Raw genomic sequence first — 23,143 nt, 5'->3', positions numbered from 1 at the left:
GATTCTTCTTTCTACGTCTTGCTCCTCATCTTATGTAGTTTTATTTCCTTGCTTGAATCACTTGGGCACATGGTGGTGGTCTGGTCGGCGCCGCTGCGGTGAACATTTTCAAGATACGTTTGTAAACACACATGTCTACGAATAATAAGAAAAATATTATACTCCACGAGTGATTATAATTTACGAATTATGACTGAAGTGAATCAGGGATTTATCGTGGTTCATGTTGGTGAGAATTTCGAGTTTTTACTTCATTATATCATGTTAACAATATTTTTCTTGACACTTTTACATCTTTGAAAACCGCGTCGAGAGACAATTTCATAAATTCCTTTTTAATTAAATTACGATATGATTAAAGAAATTGACCAATTATATGGAAGTCTTAAATTATTTGAATTATATTTAGGTAAACAAAAATATTTTGTTTATTCCTAAGGTACTGACTTTATTTACTCCATTCTATAATAGTTCTTCGAATACACAGCAGTTTATTCAAAAAGTTTAGGATAGCTCTGAATAAGAAAAAAAAAGCTTTTTTTACATTTCCACAACCGTTTTACTTCCTGTCCATATTCAGAACATCACATGCATTTATTTTCATCAGCTGTTACAGCTTAACTAATGGAAGCCTTTTGAATAGACATAAATATTTCAACTGTTTTTCCACTGTTTGTATTCACTCAACATGCTCACATCTAATTAGTATCTATTTTATTATACTGTAAAAATGTTTACCTGCATTATGGAGGAGAATCAACATTCATTCATCTACAACTTTCTAACAGGTGCAGGTCAGCATGCGGATTCCTTAAAGCCTATGTATAGGAAGTTGTGTAGAGAAGCATGTAAAGAGGTATGTACAGTATTTTTTAAGAAACCAAAAGAATTTGAATAGCAAAATTTTCATAATTTATTCAATAACAATGATAAAAGGTCTTAAATCAAAAAGAATATAGAATTCGAAGTAAGTTTTTAATACAGCAGAAAATAGAACCTTAACATTTTTTCCTCATAGGGATTGGGGCATTTGGAAAAAATTGGTGGAACTTCGGTAGATGCTGTTGTTGAGGCAACAGCTGTTTTGGAAAATTCTCCACTCACCAATGCAGGATTTGGTTCCAATTTAACGCTAAACGGTGACGTCGAATGTGATGCAAGTGTTATGGATGGTTCAAATTGTCTCTTTGGAGCATTGGGTGCTGTCAGCGGCATCAAGAATCCAATTGTGTTAGCAAAATATTTGTGCCAACAGCAGCTTCGGAAAAGGACACACGGTAGAATCCCACCTAGGTGCGTATCGCAGATTCATTGACACTTGAATAAGAATCCCTGTTTTTTTCTTACAGAATGGTTACAGATCTTATTATTTGATTTCCAACTTTCTGAATGTCTATTGTATCACTTGGAACCTCAGTAACCCCAAAACATTGCAAATCGTAGAAAACACGATTGAGGGTGGAATTTATTCACCAATTTTTATAAAAGAAAAGGAAACAAATAATCATTCATTTGAAAAGCATTTTTAAATATATAAACTGAATGCTAACTTTGAATAGGAACCAGAATTCACTTTCGGATACTGTGGGCAATTGGAGATTTTTCTGACTGCAAAGACAGTTGATTTTTGAGTGGAAAATAGAAGTTTCAATTGGCCATGGCCAAACTTATCTCAAAAGGTAGGATAATAATTCACAGATAATAAATAAATATTTCTTGTTTGAATATATGTAAATGAATGAACTTTTAACAGCGCTTCACTGGAATCACGAATTTCATTCACAATGCCCAAATCAATTATGATTATTTATATCAATCGCAAACTAATATTGTAATGAGGACAAAATATAATTAAATTGAAGACCTAGAGCCATACACGAGGATAAGATTTGAAAATCCACAATTGTTTCGATTCATCTGTAGACCATTCTGTATTTTGCACATCCAATAACTTTAACGAAGAAATCATGCAACTAATCATCAGATTCTAGTAGTGGCAAGAAGAAATCGTAACTAACTTCAGTTAATAAATTTTTCTATTTTTTCATTTCAGTTTCTTGGTTGGTTCGGGCGCGCACGTGTGGGCCAATGAAATGGGAATTCAGACTGTGCCAGTGGATGAGCTAATATCAGGTAATTCACCGGCCATCCAAGAACTCAACTACAAATGAAAACAACGTGACGAACAAAATTTAACATATGACATTTCCAGACAAAGCCCGAAAAGTATATGCACACTATAAACGAAAGCTGGACGTACAGCATAAAGGAATTCATGAGGTAGATATGAAACAGCTTTGATGATTGGAATAAAAATTGGGTTTGAATACAAAAAAAATGAAAAAAAATAGTGCTTCCAATGAAAATATAATTTGACTCCATCTCCATGCAGTAGATTTTGCAATCAAACGTTATCAACTATCATTTTGAGATTGGAAGAAAAGTTGTAATTGGAGCCGTGACGGTGTGCCAACTCGTTGCGATATAAGCAGAAATCTAACATACTTGAAACTTAACACATTGGAAACGAGATACAAAATTTTCGGAGTTCTGTTTCATTCGTCGTTAAATCCTTTGTTGTTTTTTATAGCTGGTGAAAAAAAGAATGGATACAGTTGGTGCTGTCTGTGTTGACCGTTATGGAAACGTCGCTGCGGCCTGTTCAAGCGGAGGAATTATTTTGAAGTATCCAGGAAGAGTTGGACAGGTACGTTTAGCAATGATAACTTAATTTATATAAAAATTTTGGAGTTTATTCAAAATTGGAGCGAATTTTTTTTTTATTTTGTCAAGAATTCGCGGAAGGAGAGTACTGTCAAATAATAGAGCGAATGCGAAATGAATTTGAATAAATTGATCTTCAGGATAAATTAGTTACGAATATTGTAGGTGAGAAATCAAGATAAATCGAATATGTTTTTTGTGCAATAAATTTTTGTTTTCTTTTGTTCCCAAGTCGCGAGTCAACATTTCATAATATGTTGTGACAATGTACTTATGTCGATAGTTTTAAAAAAGATTCAAAGACCACAAAACACTGCTAAATTTATTGAACAAAACTATTGATTGCTTTCAGGCTGGTGTTTGGGGATGTGGTGCTTGGGCCCGGAATGGTAATTGTTCTGTTGCTTCAAGTACTTCTGGATGCGGAGAACATCTCATCCGAACGACGTTAGCGAGAACACTCGCTGAAGCTGTTGTGAATAGTAGTTGCCCAACGACAACCATCCATCAAACCATGAAAAAGAAATTCATCGGCAAGTTTCTATAAATAAACTAATTTTCTTAAATATTGTTCCAATTCAAACGTTTTTTATCATTGATCATTATTTCAAACACTCATTTCGTTATACAGAATCAGATTTTTTGGGTGGAGTCAAACAAAAACTTGGTGGAGCAATTATCGTACGCTACTCTCCCCACGAGCGGTTCGGTGACGTATTATGGACCCATACTACAAATTCAATGATAGTCGGTTACATGAATACGAAAAACAAAGTAGCCAAGGTATTGATGCAATTAAATAAACATATCTGTCAAATTAGACTTTTTTTTAGAGCAAACAAAGTTCTAAGAATGTTGAAATTTTTTTTTTAATTAGCAAAGTATTTTAAACTAGAATAATGATTGTTCTCAAACATCGAATTTGAATTCATGTTAAAGAGTCAAACATCGACGCTCGGGGCACTGGAAGTCGGCAGGATAGCTACAGTTGGAGGGGTCGGTTTCAAATTGTAAACATTCATTGGCAAACGTCAAACAAAGATCCTAAAATTTTAAACATACTTTTGTTTCTTTAGCATCTAAGTTTGTTAGTGAAGAATACGAAATAAGGTCGCGCTCGAAAATAATGTGGATAAGAATTTGTTTACGTCGACAGGAAATCGAGAGTTGAATTTCCTCTAACTTTCCACTCCTGCTGATAATAAATAAGTACAGACAATCGTTTCATACTGTTTGCTGAGGGCAAATTAATTATGCAGGAAATAAAAAAAAATTAGCGCCCCACTATTACAACTGAGAAATCACAAAACATCGACAAGCAATTTGACAACTTTATTATTGCACAAAGTTGCATGTGTTAAAAAGATCTCAAAAATGACTGCATTTTCTACGAAGTTCTGAATGCTGAGAATTTTTATTAAATAAAATGATTGCGTGAATATTATATGTAATTTATCCTTCCAAATAAATCAGCGTTCGTAAAATTCGTTCCGTTCAAGAAGAATGAACAGTGCCGGTTGCCGGTTATAATAATGATAGTAAGGGAGGGAAAGGATCGCGGGAAGAGTGGGAGAAGAAAAGGAAGTTAGGCGCAAGCGGGAGAGGGAAATGAGATATGAGATCCCAAATGTCACTAACACGTCGCATTCCGAAGGAAAAGCGGGGACGGCGGCGAATGAAGAACCGAAAAAAAAAACGCGAAACACGTGTCCTCGTCGTTAGAGATAAAAGCGTTGGGTGAAACGCTGAAATGAGTTTCGTGGTTAACGTGGCACCTGTTAGTGACAGATGAGAGAAAAGCGATGGAAAAATCAGTGAGATAACGACAGCTGGATCATAGGTTAGGTAGTAGATTGTGTTTACAAATAGTTCAAGGATGAAGATGTTGAGGGATTGGAGGCAAGCATTGCATACTCCACATGTGTATAGAGTAGGGAATAGCAGCTTGAGGCTGCAGCACCAATTTTTCGGTGTTATTCTCTTGGTGGTTACTGTACCTTTCTTATTTTATTGTTATCCCTGGATCCATGGATCTGTGTGTTCTTCTCATCGGACAGTTTCCCATTTAGAATTTAACGATTATTTAAATCGCGTTTACAATTCAACTTATCCGCTAACACCACCTGTCAAAATGAGTTCCATAAGTATTTCTTACAAAATTGGAATAATAAGCGATCTTGATAAAGAATCCAAAGACGCAACCAAAAAAAACACGTGGTTTAGCATCCTCAAGTACGGACACTTATTCTGGATGCCTAGAAACAATTTGATATCGGTCTCCTGGGACAATGAAGAAACCAAGTTAAGTTCTACCCTCTCCATGGGTGGGAGAGGTATGGAACTTTCTGAGCTTGTTACTTTCGATGGAGCTCTACTCACCTTTGACGATCGTACTGGCATTGTTCATCAAATTGATGGCGATCGTGTTAATCCATGGGTCATTCTGATGGATGGCAATGGACAAAATTCTAAAGGTTTTTATCCTTATATTATTGATTTCATTCCCATTTTGAACACAGCAGGATTAATGGAATTTTCTCGGGTACCTTCATGATTTGGATCTTTCTACACCAGATTTTAAAATTGGGCAAAAGATTTTAAAGCAAAACAGCAAATTTAAGGGTCCATTGTCACCTTGTTTCTCCTGTTGAATTCAACACATTTATTTCAGGTTTCAAATCCGAATGGGCGACCGTGAAAAATCAATTGCTCTATGTTGGTAGCATGGGCAAAGAATGGACAACCAGTGGTGGTGAATTTGAGCATAACAAGCCCATGTGGATATATGTGATAACGCCTAGTGGTGAAAAACGGTCCTACGATTGGACCAAAAATTACAAGAGGCTTAGGCAATCGTTGAATATCGAATTTCCAGGTATGACATTTTTTATTACTCATCAATCTTTTTAATAATTAATTTTTTCAACTGGAATCGTTCATCTTTATCAAGAAGATCACCAAATTTTGAAGCCTCCATATTCAGTAAATTTCCCTTTGTAACAGTTTTAAATTGCTGGAATAACTACAAGCTTATTCAGCTTTTGTCCTGGCAAACATAAATATGAAGATCAAGAGTCAATATTTCCAAACATTAGCTGAGGCCTTATGCTTTGTTTATTTTATCAAACCTGAATTTCTCGTACTCGTGTCAGCATATAATGAACCATAATGGTCGATCCATAGGATACATGATCCACGAATCGGGCGCGTGGAGCGAATATCGACGGAGCTGGTTTTTTTTACCACGCAGATGTTCCACAGAGCGATACAACGAAACGACAGACGAATCTATGAGCTGCAATGTGTTACTTAGTACGGACGAAAATTTCACTAGTGTCAAGGTGCGTTCAACTTTTATAAGCAGGCTCTGCTGGAAAACTGTAATCGTAAAACTCAAATGAACAAAACAAAAATTTATGGAAATGCATTATTTTTTTCTACATGCAAATGGAAATTTCTTTTTTTAGGAAACTTCAGCACTAATATTTAAAAATTAACTTACGAATAATTTCGACGTTCACTTTTAGCAGTTAGTAAATTCAGTTCGTTTAAAAAATAATTTCTTCCGTTTTTTATTCTGTCAGGTAACGAAACTCGATAATCATGTGCCCATACGAGGCTTCTCAAGTTTCAAGTTTCTACCAGGATCCAACGACTTCATCATCGTCGCTCTCAAGTCCGAAGAATACAGAGGCCAGACGGCGACGTATATTACTGCGTTTACCATCTACGGGCAGATTCTCCTGCCGGACGAGAAGATCGCAGACCATAAATTCGAAGGCTTCGAGTTCGTGTAGAACATAAAACAGAATTCCACTACTTTCTGTTACCAATTTTCATGTATTGATTTTGGCATTAAGAACAATGTAAATTGTGATGTAAATATTGATATGAGATATAAATAATGATTTAAATGATTATTTAAGAGAATTTGAGAATAATCGAAGGCGATCATCAAGTCTGGAGCGTCGAAATTTGAGGCTTATTTAAAAAAAAAACCTATTTGAAAAAGCAAGGTGAACTTCTTTTTTAGTATCGTTTTTCTTTGACAGAAACATAGAAAAAAAAATAAATTTCGAGGCTTGCAGGCTGATCCTTTAATTCTTTTGTAAATTCTTTTGTAAAAGTGAATTTATTCAATTATGCTTAATATTCACTTGAAAGTCAGCTTACATGAAATGGTTTTTATTCGATGATCATACACGATTTATTTGACGTACTGATGCAAAGAAAATGACTGCAAAAAATTAATGACTGAAATCATCCATTTTTTACGTCTTTCGTAACGAAACCCAGAGATTCGATGGTATTATCGATTTCTATAAATAAAAAAAGTATGAAAAAATCAATTTAATGAAAAAAGGATTATAAGACGTTGCAAGCGCAACGACGATATGTAAATAGATTTGCTTCGCTGATACGGTACTCTTCGTTGAATAACGCGATCCGAGCGTGTATTTTCATGACCGAAGGAGAAAATCAATACGACAAACAATAGATATAGTTGAGTGGGATGATGCGGCCCTTGCAGTAAGGCGTTAGCATGCAGGAATGGTTTTGGCACGTTCCAGTATTCGCGCGCGTGGCGAACGAGAGCAACGTGGATGAGTGTTCCGTCAAGTTTTCAGTGAGCATTCCATTTGTACATTATTTATCATATGAATTTGTTCGTCACACTATTGTTTATTCAAATTTGAGTTTATCAATCGTTCAGTTTATAATTTTGTCAATAAAATCCGCTCAAGCAGACTGCATGAAATCGTTTTTTACAATAAAATTTGTGTTTTTTTTTTCAGTCCACAGTGATTTCGCGAGTCGCATGATGGGCGAGAAACCGGAAGGGACCAAAGAAATGAACTTTTGACGTAATATTTGCTGCTCTGACGAATAATCCGAGTTAAAATGGCTGATTACTCGAACGAAGAGGACTGGCGAATCGCGAGACGAGGATTGTCACTTTTTTTAAATAACAAACCCGAGGAAGCTGAAATTATATTCGCTCTTCGTTCAAACAGTTTTCACACTAAAACCGCTCGATGCTTCGTTCTATTTATGGTAAGGGAGGCTCTCGCTTTTTTCCTTTTTCTTTCTCATCGCCGTATAATATCGGCGTTCTCAAACCAGCACGCGAGACTCATTTATGGGTGGCCGGACCACGTGATTTTAAGGGCTTTACTTCAATATTTATCACACCTTTGATTACATACAGGGTGTCCACGAAAACTCTGAAGATTCTCTATTTCGCGTTTCATCTATTAAGGTACTACCAAAATATGAAAATACGAGCTCAAGGAAATCCTGTGCTTTTTCGAGCTCTTCGAACTTTTTTCACATTTGGTGAAACTCGTCGTTTTAAGATGAGCTTGCAAATGAAGGCATAATTACTCGCAGGGACCAGAAAGCTTTGAACTACTCTCAAGAGACCTTGTTATTGTAATTTTTGCAAGGCGATCCTCATTATTTTTTCTCTCAAAAAAGCCTTTCAGCACGAGCGCTTTTCAAGAGTGCCTTTGTTACGTGTATAACTTTTGACAAGCGAGATCGAATAATGAAGAAATGATTTTCAGCTAAATCCTCTGCCGGGTGCTCATTCATTCTGGAAAGTTCGATTCAGTCGGCATCGGTCCTTTGGCTTATCGTTCGGAGGCACTTGAAATCAGCAAAATTCTGAGTTCATTTCCTATACTCGTGAGCATCTGAGAGACGTGAAAAAACAGCGTGACTGGTTCACACGACGCATTCTTTCCTCGTTCCATATATGATCTTGAGCTCTGGAAAGATTTTTTCCCTAATGAGCACGTTCGTCTTGGCACTCAAAGAATCGCGTCGTTTATCGCTCTTCCAACGCTTAATACCCGGACGGTGAACGAGGAATGCGTTGTCCAGAATGAAAAAATCGTAATCGAGAACGCAGAGCGCGTAACCCTGGAAATAGTTTGGACAATTGATTATTCAGCAAAGCAGAATTAAGTCTCTTCATACAAAACTCACTTGCGTCATTTTGTCACTTTTTCCTTCCCAACTGAGCCTCTCGTCGTACGTCGGCTCATTTTTCGTTCCTACAAATATCGGCTCCCAGTGCGAAAACGCGCCAGTCCTTTTTCCCACGTGAAATACACTCAGGGAATCGGACTCTGGCGTCTTTTGCCATTCTTCGCTTTTTGGCACATTGTGACAGGCTGGACACAACGCCTTGTGGAAGGGTATGGCAGTTCCGTTTTTCAACATCGTTATCTGCAATTGGTCTTGCTTCGTCAAGTGCTTCATTAAGAAAAAAATTTATTGGACGATGCAAAAAACAGCATTAATTTTCGTTTTTCGGAGCGTTCGATTTTCGTCTCATTTCTTTGAAATTGACACGCGAGTTTTATTCAAATTGTTTGAGAGCTTGAGGATTCTAGTGTTTCTGTTACATTTTACTTTTTCGTCTGTTACATTTCTTTAGACAATTTTTGTCAATTGAATTCAAAGCGAAAGACAAACGAGCCAGAACTTACGAGTGTCGTTTTGTTGGGCGGTGGTGAACTGTTTTCGACAACTTCGAAAATGGAGAGTACAAATATCTTTGGATTTCTTTTCAAAAATAATGATTGATCGTGTTTTGTTATCATTTGCAGAAACGTCGAGGGTAAATTCGGAGTCGGATAGAGCTCGATATCGCTGACGATGAGGTAATGAGTCGGGGCGCATTCCTTCGCAATGTTACGAGCCACGTTAACCGGGTAGAGCAGCTTTTTTTCGTTTCTGTACGTCGTAGCAGTGGAAACGTTTGCCCAAGGTGCCAAGCTGCAGTCATAAGTTTCCAGAAGCATATTTTTCCTGTGCGGTATCTGAATTCGTGAGAAAATTTTGTTTCAATCACTTTGCAAGATTTTATTCATCAAATGGACTCGTTAGCTTGCAAGACAGCGAAAAATGACACTTGCCTCGTCCGGTAAATGTTCGCTGTCAAAAAAAATATGGAAAGTGACGAATTGGGAGACGAGAGAGGTCATGCAACTCCTCGCATACTTGATGGAATTTAACGTTGGCTGGAAATCCTTTCCAGGTGCATAAAGGGCTATCGAAATTGGAGCGCGCCATCTTTCTAGTAGCGGCTCGAGATTGTCGAGAAAAGTGTAATCACCGTGTGTCACGTAGGTCACGCTTTCCCAACATCTGATGCTCCTGCTCATTGGAACATAATTGTAAAGAACCCAATAGTTGCCTCGTTGGGAAGTTCTCGGTTCCGTTGATTTTTCGATGCAGTCTATTGTCTCTTTGGTCTGCAGGAGTTTCGATGCTTTCGTTTTCTGGTGGAAACAGATCGCTCTTCAATTTTTTTTCTCTGCATTATTACAATAGGATATGCAAACAATCATCGTTATTGATTAGTTGCAAATGATCGATTCAGAAATCATAGCAAATCAATGCAAAATTTTTAAGAGTCATTCTATCGAGTACTAGTTTTTAAGGCACTCTTTTTCATTTTGATTCTCATGATCGATGAGCAACAACTGATATTATAAAATATAATCTTAGAGTATAGATTATCGTCTTGTTCGTTGCCTCACCAACTTTTGTCGAGAGTATTCCATCTCCCCAAGCTAGTGGCACAAAAAAAGATTCTGTCGTTATACTATGGGTTCGAAAAGATGACTGAAACAATTCCCATCAACATCGACGATTCTGTTGAATTTTTCTCTAGATGATCTGATTCGCGATTCATTAAATTAAATATTTGTTATTATCGAATGAAATTTAAGGTGAAACTTTGAATAAGTGGAACGTATCTTTCGTGTAAATGAAAATAATCGATCTCTGGGTACCCTGTGAAATCTAACTAAGCAATAAAGTACGATCAAATGATATTATTTGCCATTCTGTGAACTTGTGATGGATTAAAAATTTAGTCGAGGGCTCAAAACGTATACGATTCGAAACGACGAACTTCGTTCAAATGCAAATAATAATAAATTCGTTAATTTGGGTTCACCACCTGAATATTCTCAGTCCTTGGATCCGACGACTTCAGACATACGCCTATGTACAATAGAATAAAAATGTTGACCAGTATTGAAAGGCGCATGACCAAATTTCCTTGAATTATGTAGTTCATGCTTAATCAAAGTTCACAAAGTTCTTCGCCTAACTTTTTTCTATTTTTTTATTCTTAAAATCTAATTTATTTTTCACTGCATTTAAATTATCTGCTGAATTCGTATAAAAATCGACCGAAAGAGACGGAAATTTCATTCCGAGTTTATTGCTAATTCTAATTAATAAATTTTTGTTAAGTTTTTAGCTATAAATACATTTTCTGTTTTTTTTTTTATATTTCTGCGTTTCCGCCCCCATGAGCTTTCGCTCATTTTATGCTCATTTTACTGTCACATATAATTATCAACAAATATTTCACGTGTCAACGTCTTAAAAATTTATTGTCGCAACTCTAAAAATTGAAGTTAAAAGAACGTTTTTTCCGGACGTCACAGTCGATACTACATTTTTCTACAGATTGGCCAGACATTTCCGTAATCTAATCTCCGATAATACGTCATAATTTATCTCTTTTACTGATAATTCGGAAAATTTCGTAAGGGCTTATCCAGTGAAACAAACAGCCCTATGAAAAAGTAAAAAAATGAAAAGTAAAAAGTTTTGCGTTTATCATTCTTGTTACATTAGAATTTTTCACACTATTTAGACCATCAACTCCACAGAATAAGTGGGCAATAAATAGGAGTCGTACCGAATCGTTTTCATTTATCAAAAAACCTAGTTTTATTGTAAATGTGAATATATACAAACGAAAATGATTCTGTCATTCGTCCTCGCTTTAATTCATCGATTGCTTCTCAATCCTAATGAATGAAAGAATAAATCTGAGCAAATTTAACGAACGTACTTAATGCTCGTGGAATTTGCTGAGCCTGTAAAGACACTTGCAGCCTGCGAATGCGTCGCTTTTATTCGAATATGTAGGTCTTACAAAAGAGGGATATTGATTAACAAGCACATGTATTATCCCTGGAGAATGCACTCATGACGTTCGAGGATGAAAAACTGGTCGCAGCAGTCGAGACGCTCAAGAACACTGAGAGGGAATGCGCGAATGACGCGGGTTGGCTGAAATCCATAACGAGCAGAGTGTTTAGGACAGAGCAGGATGTAACGACGCCCTCGGGAGTGAGTATATTTTTATATGGAACACTTACTGATGTAGAGAATGAAAATCGTCACAGCACGACACACAATTATTTTCCCCTTGCAGAAGGCTGGAGGAGAAATTCTGTTCGAGATTATCGGAATTTCACGAATTTTTATGATTTAAAATAATTTTTTTTTTTTTTCTTTCAATCTAAATCGAGTTTTATGAAAATACGGATTTTCAGTTTCAGAGTGAATATGCGAGGCGCCTCGAGAGACAAATCGTTCTCGCTGACACGAAGGTTTGCAGCGCCATGCTCACACTTCTGCAGCAGGAAGTCAGTGGATATGTTCGAGGGGGTTGGATGATGCGAAAAGCTTGGAGAATTTATCAGCACACGTATTTGCAGATTCTGCAACTGTATCGTCGTACCTTTGGAACAAATCCCACAGGTCTTTAAATTTATTTCACTTTTTCACGATTCGTCATCTATGAAACCTCCAAAATTTCAAATCGCCACAATTTTTCAACGAGTCGGATTTTCCTTGCTCTGAATTTTCAGGATTGAATGATCGCAATATAGATTTGGATAGGCTAAGCAACGTGCAACCAGGTCCAACACCACCGCGTCGTTGTCGTTCATCATCTTCCTGCTCGATGGCATCTTCGCTGAGCGTTTCACCAACCGGGACCTCGGCGTCGTCGCCGACGTCGACGATCGCTTCACCTTCTCCCTCGTCCTTGCGAACATCGATATCGATGCTCTTCTCGCTCACTGGTATCACAGCCGCCTCTTCAACAGATCAGCAATCTACGTAACGTGTTTTTGATCGATTTAATTAATTAGCTGCGAAGGATACAGGCTCGAATGAGGAGCTTCTCGACCATTGAAAATCTCGAGTCGTAAAAATCAGGCGATATTTTTTGAAAGCAACTTCTTTCCTTTCATTTCGAAAATGCTGATTTTCACAATTATCTTACAGTTTCGTCGAGCCCGGGGAAGTGGTGCGCTTAATGTCAGCTGTGAGCTTCGGTTATGGGATATTTCAACTGTGTGTCAGTTTGGTACCACCGTCGTTGTTGAAATTGATTCATTTGTTGGGATTCGAGGGCGACAGAAAAGCTGGTCTCACATCTTTGATGTACGCACGTCTCAGCGAAGATATGCGTGCACCTCTTGCCACGTGAGTGTCCACGAGCGCAAACTTTGTCCCACGATTCTCCGTTCGTGACGAATTTTACACGAATATTTATAAAAACGTAACACAAAAGAGGCTAAGTTCGTGGTTCATTGTCGTATAGGCTGTCGCTTCTGTGTTATCATACGATTGTTAGGCCGTTCTGTTCCCTCCACGATTGGAGCGTAAGTTCTGGAGTCGATGCTGCCAAACAATTGATCGCTGAGTGCCGCTCGGAGTTTAACGATGCAGCGCTCTTTCTCTTTTTTACAGGTAGAACCGAACGGCTTCAGGTTAGCGGATCTCTTTTCTCTATCTCTCGTAATCTCCCCCCTTTAATCGTCTCCGCTGTGCACACGGTGTTGAACGAACGAAAGTTTCACGTTGGCAAACTCAGATTCAGAATCGATTTATACATGCTGAGAAGTCTAATGGAGTTTTTTTTTCTTTTCATTTGGGCCTTTCCTGATGAATTATTCATTCGTCGATCGTCCATTAATAGAGTTTTAGCGTGAGATTAGTATGAAAAACAATTTCCTCTCGCTTCTGAGGAGCTTACGGTTTTTTTTAAACTTCTACCAGTTTTATTATTGATCATATAAAACTGATGAACATGAATAAGCTCATTGGGAGGGGCTGGATGAAAAAAAATGGAATAAAGTTTTTTGACTCGAAGTTCGTACCTCAACTTGAGTTTCCAACGGCGAGGATTCGTGTCGTAGAACATCCTGAATGGATGCATGGTTATTGGTGGTAATATTTCAGAAAGTAAATTAGTGGAGTGACTCGAAAGCCGGCTCCAAAAAGGCATAATTGTGTGTATGTTTGAACAGTCGAATATCGAGGCTGCACTCGAAGCTTATGAAAAAGCAGTTGAGTCGTCCGCCCAGAGGGAAATAAAACTGCTCTGTCTCCATGAGATTGCGTGGTGCCATTTAATTCGATTGAATTATGCCCAAGCTCACGTTTCGTTCGCACGATTACAACGCGAATCCCGGTGGTCCGAGAGCATTTACGCTTACCTCGCAGCTGGTAATTTCTCTTCCACTATTATTTTACGTAGTGTGAAAACAAAGATTTTTCTCAGTCCGTGCTTATTCGTATGAAATTTATTGCAGATTGAAAAAAGGGTTTGCTAAAATTCACTTTTTTTTACAGCTTGTGCCGGCGCTGACAACAAACCTGAAATCACTCTGCGAATCCATCGGGAAATAACAACTACGTTGACCGGTAACGGCTCGTCGAAGTCGACTCAGCTCGATTTATTCGTACTTCGAAGACTCTCCAAGTTGATAGACCACAATGGACAATCGTATTGCCAAACTTATTACAGACTCTTAGTTTACGAACTTCTTTACCTCTGGAACGCCATGCCCTCCAGCTCGAGAGAAACGCTTGGTGTTGTCATTTCTGGTGGGTATCGGTGCTCCGATAGGCCATTTTCTCTTTCCCTTTTTTTCGATATATTTATATATCGATATATTATACCGTTTTTTCGATAAATTTTTATCAAAATTACTGTTTAGCTGGCAAAGAAGAAGTTTGATTTTTCATTTTTAATGAAAATTTGCGTATAAATGTTTCTGGGTCAAACAGAGTGCAGAGGATTCGATCGCAGCAAGGAAGAACCGATGATCGGTTTGGCCGATCTCATTGCCGGTGCCGCTCATTCCTATCGTGGAGAAAATGTAGCGGCTACTAAATCTTACAGAAAGTGTCTGGAGCGACGTAGCGCCGAGAATAAAAATACTGAGACGTCCGCTACCGGGCAAGAAAATCGTCCTCTCGATCAGCACGTGAGTGCATTCGCGCTCTATGAAATGGGAAGCATACTCTGCGCTACCGATGTGAGTTGAGAAATACAACATTTTCTCATTAACGTCATAATCGAACTCACAGTTGAAAAATCTTCAAATCTTATAAATTTTTCAATGGATAATGCATTTTTTAATTTACAATCTACATAAAATTCAAAAAGAATTTATTTAAAATTATTGTGAACTCGATGAAAGTATTAAGCCAAATACATTCATTCGCATTCTATCAGTGATTGAGAATTTTTGCACAAAACACAGTGAGAGGTTTGATCTTAAATACTCGCTAAATATTGGTATTTTGTTAAATTTCAGCGCGTGGAAGAAGGAAAGAGCGCATTAATCAAGGCTCAAACCGAGTACAGTGATTACGATTTTGAAAATCGTTTAAACGTTCGAATACACTCCGCCCTGAAAGCCCTCGTCCGTTGATGACGCAATAATGATAAGCGAATAAATACTCCGATTCGTCCGTCGTCACTGTTCGACCTTAAATCGGTGGCAATATTTGCCAGGAGAAGCATCGCTGTTATATTTTAAGAACGATCATTCAACAAATCAGATACATATATATTATTACCACTTGTATAAATATGTGTTAGACTGTCGCTTTTTTTCGTTGGACTTTATGGAATGGAATAATAAAAAAAGTGACACAATAATCATTCCGCGTTCCATAAACATGCGTCCAACCACGTGAAGTTGACTCAGAATGAAATTAGCCTGATAAAACGTCAAATGAATTTGTCAACGCGATCTTTCATGTTCGATAAATCCATGATATTTTTTGCATCGATGAACTACGTCAAGTCGATTATATGTCGTCAACCAGATGAGCTCACGTAATGGTTGCTGCCGATGTCACAATAACTCGGGCAGTAGTACTTCATTAGAATATTTGCCAACTCCCTGGTACTGCAAGCTTCTCAAGCCTCTGACGTTTTTTATAGTAACAACTATGCTAGGTAAGATTCATAATATGAGAGACAAAAATTGATATTTAAATATTATCACTGATGATTCGACGTTGGCACGAATCTTCAGAAGTGTTATTAATTAACTGTTTGCTCTTAAGGGGGATGAGATCGATTTGATGTTTTTTAGTGAAGTGAAAAAGTCACGATTCTCTGCATCAATGACGATTTAACTGTTCTTTATTCGGTTAAAATTGTCATGCCTTTTGACAGCTCTATCCGCCATTCATCTCTGGAGTGAGTTTTCAGCGAGTGATTCATTCTGGATAATAAAATCGGATTTGGGAAAATTGAGAAGTCAAATGAGCACCCTTTCGGTATTTTACGTTCTCACTACGTTCTTACGTCATGATTTTGTTTCATCGTCCTGATCACACGGTTCAATCGTTCGTTAGATGGAAGTTAAGAATATAATAGAAACCCGAGACGAATTGAGAAGCAAATTACGAGAAGTCAGTTACGTTGTTCCAAAAATGTCCGAAGAAATCGGGAAACTTAGGGAAGAGCTTTCGGAGGGTTGGTCAGAAGACTAATGAAGCAAAAGAATTATTGATCCAGTCAAGTAATAATTCACGTTTTTTTTATGGATTTCAGCCCACACGAGAGTCGTTACAGGTGGAGTATCGCCGGAGAGTATCAGGGATTTGGTAAAAAGCGAGTTGCAAACTTACGACGCCGATAAAACCGGAAGGACGGACTACGCTCTCGAGACTTTAGGTCAGTCCCATTCTCTCCGTGTCTCCAATCACAAAATCTTCGAAAATGTCATTTTTCTTTGATGAATCAAACCTCCTCTTAATTACTTCATGTCGGAATCAATAATTTGGCTAATATTCTGTACAAAAAGAAAATGGAAAAAGTCCCTCCCCCAACAACTCGTGATTAGAGACCAATGCATGGGCCAATTTGTAATAATTAATTGGCAGACGATTCTGCAAGATAGGTGGATCGATTATATCGACGAGAGATACCGAACCCTATACAGCAGGTGCTCCTGTTTTATCCTTGTTCTGGCTGCCGATTTGTCCTCAACAAAACACTCCGCGAACAGTGATCCAGGCGAGTATCGTCGTCCAAGAGTTTTACTGGAGATTCCATTTTTGTTTGACCAATTTATGGCTTTTCGAGTCTCATGAAAATTTGGAAAGAGAAGTAACGATGAGACTTTGTCCGTCGACGATACTTTTGGGCGAACCGGATAGAGCCATCGATTCGAAATTTGATTCGACTACTCAAATAAACAATTTTAATTAAGCAATTGAATGTTCAACTGAATCATTTTCTATGCTTACTCCATCAGGCAGGTTCACTTCCAGGCGAGTGTTGGGCATTCAAAGGATCCACAGGTTCTGTTGTTATTCGACTCATGGGTTTCGTCCAGGTGACAGGAGTCAGCCTCGAACATATTACCTCGTTGATAGCCCCGGACGGTGACACCACTGCAGCGCCCAAAGATTTCACTGTATGGGTCAGTCGATTTTTTTTCATCGGAAACTTGATGGATTTTCAGGGTGAAAAAAAAACTTTTTGACAGCATATTAATACCAATTTGTAAAAAAGAAAACAGATTTTTTTCAGGGAGAATGAAAATTTCAGTTCATATTTGTCAGACACAAGAATTCCACAAAGTCAGTCCGTTTTGGGACGAAATCTTTCAAGGATTTTCATTGAAAGTTTATGAGCATTCTCAACTGTTTTCCACTCCCAAAAGCAGGAATTCCATTCCTGTGTGCTTCCAATTGCATTACACAATTCGACTTATAAATATTTTCCAAAGATCGTTCCCAATAAATGAAATAAATTTTTGAATTCGTACTCATTTCGTGTATATATACATTCTTTATTCAGGGACTTGACCACGTTGACGATAAAGATGGTTTTCTCTTCGGCGAGTTTACATACGACAATCGTGCAGCCTCGACTCCTCTTCAATACTTTCCAGTTCAGGTAAATGGAACACTGTTCGTTCAATAATGTTTCTATTTACGGAATTTTTCGGCGTATAATCGAATCTTCATTTTCCAATTTGTTTCTTTTTTTTTTTTTTTTATAAAATGCTACATGGAACGAAGCAGGGATTTGAGTTTTTTGGAACACTTTCGCTCGTTGCGCCCTTCCCGACCCACAATTATCGTTCTTCATCGACCTTCCTTGCATCTGAGATATCAATGAGTCCGCCTTGAAAGGCCATACGAAATTGTATTTTCTCTGTTTCTCATAAAACAGCATTCAATAGCCGAAAAAATGTGGATTATTTCTGGAATTTGAGCTATTTTCTGTCAAAGTAATCGAGACTCATTGAGATCACAAGAGCTTGTAACGAGTTTCGATGAAGCAGCCAGTTCCGTCCCACGTTTATGTCCTTGAGGCCTAATCCTTGTTTCTTCCCAGCAAACATTTTTGTGTCGTCAACAACAAAACTCTTCATTTATCGAATAAATCTTCCCCGATGAAACATTTTTTTCTAAAATTCTTTCTCAAAGTTTCGACCCAGCGCAAACTCCCTCGAAAAAATTAAAATTTCAATTCCACTATGAATTTACTCATGAAATAATAAAATTCATGCTTCTCGTATGAAATTAATTGAAAAACAAAACTTCAAAGAAGCATATGTCAAATGAATTTTCCCATCAGCCCTCAATTCGATCCTCCTGTTCACAAGAACGTGACGTAACTTTTATAATTATAGTTTCAGGCGCAAGAGCCGTACGAAATAATCGAGCTGAGGATTCATTCGAACTGCGGAAATCCGGATTATACTTGCGTCTACAGACTTCGGGTACACGGTAGTTTAGATACAAGTTGCGATTCGAAGCAGCAGCAGCAGCAGCATCACTCATCGTCAGCTTATCCGTTAATCAATCATTCGTTCTCGGTTTATTTATCTCGTCAGGTTTCGTCGTATGTATCATTATTGTTATACGTATACATAGTACATTTTAATCCTCTCGTGGCTATAACGCATTTACTTCGAGTCTAAATAAAGACATGAATCGCATAATACATGCTCCAATTCGTAACGTTACTCTCGCTCAGGTCAGTGGCATAATTACTACATTTATACACGCGTCTGTTCCCTTGAAATGCGGTGAAAAAGGCGAGAGATTCGCACTCGAGGGTAACGACACTGACGAGGTCTCTATTGTTCTGCCCTTTTTTCTTGTTCTTTCCACTTGGCATTTGACTTCTATGACTATCGAACTGGCACAAGGTTATCAACTACCCTCGATTGTAACGCGACACCGTTAATGATAGAAAAGAATGAGCTTCGAGGGGAAACAAAAAATGTATTTCTTACCATGTGTGCGAGGACCAGGATCTCTTATCAAGGTTCAAACGACCTTCTACAAGAGTTGAGATTCGACAAAAAATGTTTTTTCTTCGCCCTCCCTTCGTGGGGGACGTTATAGTATCAAAATAAATGATTTAGAATGTGTAAAAAGAGAAAGAGACTGGATATATGTACAGTGGTTCATTGAACTAGTGGAGCCATCTCCATTTATTTAAGAAATAACTCTTTTTTTGAGATTGAGATCGAAATGCTGCTCGTTCAATTCCACGAGAGGCCTCGACTGACCCGACAACTTTTTTCACCTCTAAACATCTTTCAGTGCTTTTAGACCTGCGTGTAGAGAAGAAAAATTTCACGAGGCAGTCTGGTGGACAGCCTGAGTCAAGGGTGCAGTCACGAAGTGAAAAGTTGAAATTCAAAAAAGTATAGAAAGTTTGCCCAAGAGAATGCAGGCAGTGATTGCACCAAAGGATTGTCGCGATAGATTTTTAAAAAATTTCCAATTCGTCGTCACTCCTAGTGTCGAGTTTGCACGCTTTTTTCAACGAGGTTTAAACATTGAATTTAGAGACTCCGGTACTTTCTTCAACGTCATAAAGTCAGATTGATTTTCTGCCTTTTTTCACAATGGCTCGATCAATTCGATGATCCACCGCAGATTATAAGCGGTTTCTCGGTTTTGTACATGCGCGTGGAAATATAATTCCAGTTTGTTTAGTCCAATTGTTCAATCATCCTCCGGAAAATCCACGTATCCTAAGAAATTTTTCTACGTAGGTTAATTGCACACAGAGCTCTGGCTGTGGATTTTCTCTTTTGTTGCGCGTGTCCCTGTATACGCGCTCATTTACGCGCCTCGATATCACAGATGTCAATGGATTTTTTTTTCTTCCAAGAGATGGTCAATTTTCGTTAATCGTATTAACATCACAGGCGTCATCAGACACGAGCGACTCTCCTTATGAAACGAGTCCACTTTGTACGTAATTTTCCAAAAAGTCCTCTGGATCAGTGAATTTAAAAATATTTTTCAAAAGTTCATTAATTTATTCAAAGTCTGGAAAAATTCGTCGCTTTCTGTCCCAGAATATTCGAAATTCAAGCCTCCATTTTTCTCTACCGGGACACCAAAAATTGACAAGAGAAACAACCACAAGTTTCCAAGGCTGAGGAAATTCTCAGAAAATCCAACGAAATCGTAAACCCCATCGTGGTCTTTTCATTCGAACTTTTTTCCTAAAAATTTCAAAAACACATTCAAAAATTCATTGGTAAACGTTTTTTCTCCAGGATTATAACCACAAAATCCTCCTTTTTGATAACGAGAGTAGCTCATGTTTGATCACGATCGTGGTGCTATCCATATACAGTATAATAATGGCAAGAAAGAGTGAATTTTGTAAAGAAAAAAAATGTTTAAATTTCAGTACTATTTGTTCTTGGCAGAGAGATATCGCTGCGAGCTAACCCTCCATATTTCTACGCTCTAAAGTACGTTCGGTGCATATTATACAGTATATATATTCTGCTGTTATCCCCACAGTTTCACGTTCAATGAATTTCATACTATACATATATATATATATAAACTATAATTACACATATTCTAAACGGTGTACGCACGCGTTACACGCGATAAGTACACATTTTCATATTTTTCTATCTCGTAGACTCTCAGTGTGTGTGCGCGACATTATTATTTCATTTTCTTGCTACATCAGCACCAAAAACTTAGTTGCTCCTGTGAATGTGGACATCTGGGCCAGTAGCTCAAAATCACCTCGAATATTCCCAAGCCTGTGAGGTCTGTAGAGAAAAATTTCCAATTAAAGTTCTGCCCAATAAAGGGGGCTGGAATATTATCAAAAGTTTTTTCCAAACGAGATGGAGAGTCGCTCATTCTTCGTGGCTTTTTTGACAGAGAGAAGCTCAAAATTCCTTGGTCAAGATCTAATGAAAAAATGAGTTTTCAAAATCAGTGTGAAAGTGTATAAAAATAATTGATTGCTCAAACGATCTAAGGCGATCTTTCAACGACAGCTCCGGATTTTTTATCTGCACCAATTTTCATGTGCAATTTCCTTTCGAATTTATTTATTTATCTCTAAACGTGAATGGAAAAATAGTGTGTTTCGAGCCACTGCCTCGTCCCGTCGACATCCGACGTCGTCGATCGCAGTCGATCGACTCTCGACTCGACTCGAGGGTCGTCAATCGAGCGACGATTATCATTATTACAATTGTTGTTCCTAATAAACTCTTAAACTCTCGCCTCCCCTGGCTCGGTTACACGAGTTCAGCAAGGTGAGGCACAATATTCGGCACAAAAGATTGTCATGGGCATATATTATACGAGGCATCGTTGTGTACAGTTGTGTACACACAAGACGTTATTGAATCTCGTTTAACTAGACGCGTATCAGGGCATTCTCCGGCTGCAACGATTGTCCCTTCAGACATCTCGAGCGCTGCGACGTTGTCTCGATAACCTGAAAATTCTTTTAGCCGTTTCGTCATCGTACAATTGGAAACTGCTGTTGAAATACGCCTCGTCGAGGTTTAAAATTTCGGTTTTTTTGCTTTACAAAAATGAGTTATTACTGCGCAGCATCGTGCTTGAACGAAAATCCATAAAAAATCCGATCGTTAATGACTTTTCCCAAATCCCCCAAAAAATTGTGGCTTCGTGGTCGATGATCGAAGACTTTAATTCCGAAGATAAGAAGCGTCAATGACGAAGCGCATTCGAGTGTTTGTAGGTAAAGAGCGCAGTTGCCCGGAGAATGTTGTGTAAATGCTTGGAAGAATGAATAAAAAAGCTTCCGAACGAAAATGTAGGAATAAGGAAGAAGGAAATTAGGAGTCCGAGCGTTTGGCTGGTGGGAGAAGACTTTCCAACGGATCGTCGGGCTCTTCGTTATGGCTAATATTGTCCGTCCGGGTATTAGGCTCGACGGTTTCGTCGAGGTACTCGACGCTGATAACAACGTTCGTATGAGCGATCGATTGGTCGCCGTGAATGAATTCCTCCTTGGCGTTGTTCGAAGAAGATTCGTCAGGATCGAGTCTCGGATCGGGGGCGGCGTCACTGCAGAGGGGGGTCCAAGTTTCCGGTTCCGGAGCCTTCGGGACCTCCTCGGTGTCTTCCTCGTTCTTGTACAATTTGGAGAAATCAGGAGAATCGGAGGGTCCTTCGAAGATGGAAATGGCTGTGGAACGTTGCTCGTTCGGATCCTGCTGGCAGTTCTCATCGGCATTTTCTGTCCTGATGAGACTCGTGTCGGTCTGGTTAATCGTACTTTTCAGTCTGGACGGTCGCCTCTCGTTTATTACGGATTGGACGTCAAGCTCGGTTTCAGTTGGACGTGGCTCCGCCGGAGTTTTCCAGGAGCTCGATTGTCCTCGAGGGAATCTCGTGGAACCGAAGCGCCCGGTAGCCGTCGAAGCAGCAGCGGCGGTGTTAAGGTTGCTGCTGTTATTGCTGTTGCTGGCATTATTGCTCGGGGAACCGGCTGCGGCGGCGTTGTTTCCACCGGGGTAGAGCGAGGACGAGTGTCTCCTTTCCACTCGGGTCGTCCCATCGGCGTTTATCGACACGAGTCTGGAGGCTCTCGGGGATGGACAAGTCGTCGAACTCACCGTCAGCAGCGACTTGACCGTCGGATGTCCGGCTTCCGGTGGGCTCGTCGCACCGGCTGGGGAGCTTTGCCCACCGTATTTCTTGCCACTCGGTGCGCTAAAACTCGTGTTTCTCTGCGTTATTATACGCGGTACGCTCAGATTGCTGGTCGGTTGCTTTATCAACTCAGCGACCTCGATCGGAGGCCGCGAGGCACTTCCGGCTGCGCTCAAAAGAGAGGCTGCCGCTGCACGCTGCTGCGCGTGGAACGTCTCTCGGCGTTTGAGCTTGTGACGCTTCGAGGACGACCTGCTGCCCGAATTGCGGTGAAAAGATCCACCGGCGCGGCGTCTGCTCGGCTCTTCCGCATTCCAGGAACCGGATGCTGATGTTTCTGCAAGCAATTTATAAG

The 23,143-nt window shown here is 39.0% G+C and overlaps 4 protein-coding genes and 2 long non-coding RNA genes across 9 annotated transcripts in view; 3 read left to right on the top strand and 3 right to left on the bottom strand.

Moving 5' to 3' along the window:
* Nucleotides 1–34: 34 nt before the first annotated feature.
* Nucleotides 35–4,168, top strand: LOC122413587 (threonine aspartase 1-like). The gene is made up of 9 exons (XM_043424031.1): nt 35–229; nt 789–856; nt 1,019–1,293; nt 2,054–2,133; nt 2,213–2,280; nt 2,591–2,707; nt 3,077–3,257; nt 3,356–3,507; nt 3,664–4,168. The coding sequence occupies exons 1-9, from the start codon at nt 190–192 to the stop codon at nt 3,736–3,738; spliced, it is 1,056 nt and encodes a 351-aa protein (XP_043279966.1). The 5' UTR covers nt 35–189; the 3' UTR covers nt 3,739–4,168.
* On the bottom strand, nt 2,915–4,860 carry LOC122413591 (uncharacterized). The gene is made up of 2 exons (XR_006261584.1): nt 4,722–4,860; nt 2,915–3,194 (listed from the first exon to the last, which is right to left on the bottom strand). It is a non-coding gene; the product is annotated as an uncharacterized lncRNA (long non-coding RNA).
* On the top strand, nt 4,349–6,644 carry LOC122413586 (apyrase). Its single transcript, XM_043424029.1, has 4 exons — nt 4,349–5,198; nt 5,396–5,599; nt 5,908–6,065; nt 6,309–6,644. The coding sequence occupies exons 1-4, from the start codon at nt 4,601–4,603 to the stop codon at nt 6,519–6,521; spliced, it is 1,173 nt and encodes a 390-aa protein (XP_043279964.1). The 5' UTR covers nt 4,349–4,600; the 3' UTR covers nt 6,522–6,644.
* LOC122413590 (uncharacterized) lies at nt 5,181–6,365 on the bottom strand. The gene is made up of 3 exons (XR_006261583.1): nt 6,227–6,365; nt 5,359–6,102; nt 5,181–5,289 (listed from the first exon to the last, which is right to left on the bottom strand). It is a non-coding gene; the product is annotated as an uncharacterized lncRNA (long non-coding RNA).
* A 137-nt stretch (nt 6,645–6,781) lies between the features above and the next one.
* On the top strand, nt 6,782–18,823 carry LOC122413182 (tetratricopeptide repeat protein 39C-like). Its single transcript, XM_043423354.1, is given in 18 exon segments — nt 6,782–7,351; nt 7,521–7,779; nt 11,740–11,892; nt 12,099–12,306; nt 12,417–12,669; nt 12,838–13,038; nt 13,157–13,325; nt 13,866–14,064; nt 14,191–14,445; nt 14,629–14,879; nt 15,162–15,269; nt 15,655–15,811; nt 16,034–16,137; nt 16,216–16,537; nt 16,764–16,879; nt 17,121–17,288; nt 17,669–17,767; nt 18,510–18,823. Coding segments are annotated over 17 exon segments (3,207 nt in total). The 5' UTR covers nt 6,782–7,351; nt 7,521–7,626; the 3' UTR covers nt 18,801–18,823.
* Nucleotides 18,675–23,143, bottom strand: part of LOC122413580 (Ca[2+]-channel protein alpha[[1]] subunit T) — a 42,070-nt gene continuing 37,601 nt past the window's right edge. For 3 of the 4 annotated variants that reach the window (XM_043424019.1, XM_043424018.1, XM_043424020.1), the window contains one exon: nt 18,675–23,125. In XM_043424019.1, the coding sequence (XP_043279954.1) occupies nt 21,969–23,125 (1,157 nt within the window). In that variant the 3' untranslated portion in view covers nt 18,675–21,968. The remainder of the gene's footprint in view (nt 23,126–23,143) is intronic. The other variant, XM_043424021.1, reaches the window with a different exon arrangement.

The sequence above is a fragment of the Venturia canescens genome, chromosome 7, assembly GCF_019457755.1.
Source record: "Venturia canescens isolate UGA chromosome 7, ASM1945775v1, whole genome shotgun sequence".
In the NCBI taxonomy this organism is placed as follows: Eukaryota; Metazoa; Arthropoda; class Insecta; order Hymenoptera; family Ichneumonidae; genus Venturia; species Venturia canescens.
The sequence above is the reverse complement of the archived record's forward strand: the minus strand, read 5'-3'. Positions and strand labels throughout refer to the sequence as shown.